Source organism: Etheostoma spectabile, chromosome 2, assembly GCF_008692095.1.
Source record: "Etheostoma spectabile isolate EspeVRDwgs_2016 chromosome 2, UIUC_Espe_1.0, whole genome shotgun sequence".
Lineage (NCBI taxonomy): Eukaryota > Metazoa > Chordata > Actinopteri > Perciformes > Percidae > Etheostoma > Etheostoma spectabile.
In genome coordinates this window covers 15885008-15887329 of record NC_045734.1, presented here as the reverse complement: position 1 = coordinate 15887329, position 2322 = coordinate 15885008, and the positions used below count along the sequence as shown (strand labels likewise).

The 2322-nt window shown below is 38.4% G+C and overlaps 1 protein-coding gene across 1 annotated transcript in view; it reads right to left on the bottom strand.

Moving 5' to 3' along the window:
• slc34a2a (solute carrier family 34 member 2a) overlaps nt 1-2322 on the bottom strand; it is a 10739-nt gene that overhangs the window by 7264 nt on the left and 1153 nt on the right. Inside the window, exons 2-3 of the mRNA XM_032541988.1 lie at nt 1885-1948; nt 1660-1770 (exon numbers count right to left, since the gene is read on the bottom strand). Of these exons, the coding sequence (XP_032397879.1) occupies nt 1660-1770; nt 1885-1948 (175 nt within the window). The remainder of the gene's footprint in view (nt 1-1659; nt 1771-1884; nt 1949-2322) is intronic.

Genomic DNA, 2322 nt, shown 5'->3' with positions numbered 1-2322 from the left:
TTGCCATTTCTAGCCACAGGGGGACCTTAAGCAGGCTGGGGGAACTCATATTAATGTTAAACAACATCATTAAGTAAAATTTTCATGCCATGGGACCTCTAACAATGTCTCTGTTAATTACGCGCATTAATCCAGCCTGAAAAGTAGTCATACCCTGGAACTGGTAAAGCCACATGGAGCGCAGCCCTTATTATTATAAGTAATCACATCTGTAGTTTTTCTTGTATGACATATCAAAATATCTGCTGTGAAAAAACCTATTTCACAGCCCGCAGATTTGAGATTCAAAGGAAACATTCTGTACCTACAGTATGTTGGCACATACAACTGTCTGTCTGGAAACTGTCTTTATCACATCCATTGCTATTTATAACCTCAATACTTTATAAATAACCAGATAAATTACACTGATTTGTTGTCAGTTTGATGAAACAATGATGTCTTGGGAGTTAAGCCAACTGGAGTGCTTTTGAAAACTATTAACTGCCTTTGGAAGTTTAGATGTTTTATTGTTAAACAACATCAAAATTAGATTAGATTAAATGTGGCTTTTTGACACTTATCAACAGAAAAAAATACTTTTTAATGTCAAGGGGAAAACTTAAATCTACAAAGTTATCTAAATTAAAGATGTAGTAGGCAATTTATCTTTGGTGGCCTTGGGCAAAGACCCCATAATAACCGTTTATTCTATATCCATGACGTTCCATTTCTCCTTACGGCTGGATGTCCGTTACCTTCAACTTTCTTTGTGTTGGAATTTTAAACTCTGATCAATTTATGAGGACTATGGTTAACTGCTCCTCAGATCTCTGCATGGTAAATTGAGACAGCGAGCTAGACTATCTGTTGAATCTGAGTTTTCTGTTGCACAACTAAAACAACCGTTGAATGTACACATGTTCCACCAAAACAAGTTCCTTCCCAAGGCTATTTGCAGCGGCACCAGGGCTTTGTGCGGTGCCAAGACGATTGTGATTGGTTGCCAATAAACCAGAGCACGTTTTTTAGTCTAGCATGAAAACTAGACTTATGCATCTGTAATTGGCTCTGTTTTCAGGCTGTAGATAATTTATGGGAGACTTTTACCAATTACAGGTCATTTTGGAGAGCGATAGAGCGATATCAGCTGTCTGTGTGACAGAAAGGAGAGAGGGAAAGCTGCAGGAAGACGTCTCATTTGTCTCATTCTAGCGTTTGTTTGCATTCTACCCGCTTTAATTACAAATATAAAATAAATGTTTGCATAGGTATACAATTCAGCAAAATCAATTAAATCTACTATGACTTGAAGTTTTTAGATGTTAAAAAATAAAAACTTCCAATGGGGGTGACTACGTTGTAGGCACGGTGAGAAGGAGTTACTCCAGACTTGTTACACTATATACTGTAAGAGAGGGAGAGATGAATGTATTAATATGTACAGCTATGCACTTGTTCATTTGACTGCACAAAAACAGTGGACTTAAAAGCTACTGGGGGGTAAAGTTACGTGACAATGTTATATGGGACACTTCTACAATATATGTTATCCATCAGTAGGCATGCAAATTACTTACTGACCATGTATATCTAATCAGGACACATGTATTCCTTTAAAAATACAAGGATATGACAACACTGTTGTCCTAGTAATAATGTTGAATCACAAGTCTTCACCTGACCATGGGACCCCTGTGTCCTTCAGCTCTGGCATGTCCCATGGGTCTGCATCCTCCTGCTCCTCGTCAATCAGAGTCACAGTCGAGTGTGCAGGGCTCGCTTTGCCCTCTAAGACAGACAAAAAGCCTGAATACATTAATAGTCCTTTAGTACAACTTTATACATTACATGTAACTGTACATCAATAGCCTTCTGTTGCATTTCATAGGCTACAAAAAATACCTTTGCTCTTTTTTTCATGGCTGTCAGTGTGGTCTTCCTTGCCATTGTTTTGAGCAGCCATTGGCTAAAAACAAAGAAAACGGAAAACAGTATTTAAGGATTTAATTCCAAAATAGTATATATTTATTCTGGAAATGCTTCTTAAATTGTATTTTTCACCAAGAAAACAAAGAGATAAGAGTTGAATCAAATATGCCAACATTTGTCACATAAATCATGATGGTGGTTGGCATCATCTCATGTCAGAACTTTGACAGAAATCAATTGTATTTAATATTTTAACTGTTGGCCCAGTCTGTCTAAGTATGTGCCACCAAACTCACCATTTCAGTTTTGCACTCACGCAGGTACGTACGTACGCACACGCACGCACGCACGCACGCATGCACGCACGCACGCACACGGGCGGACAAACACACACACACACACACACACACA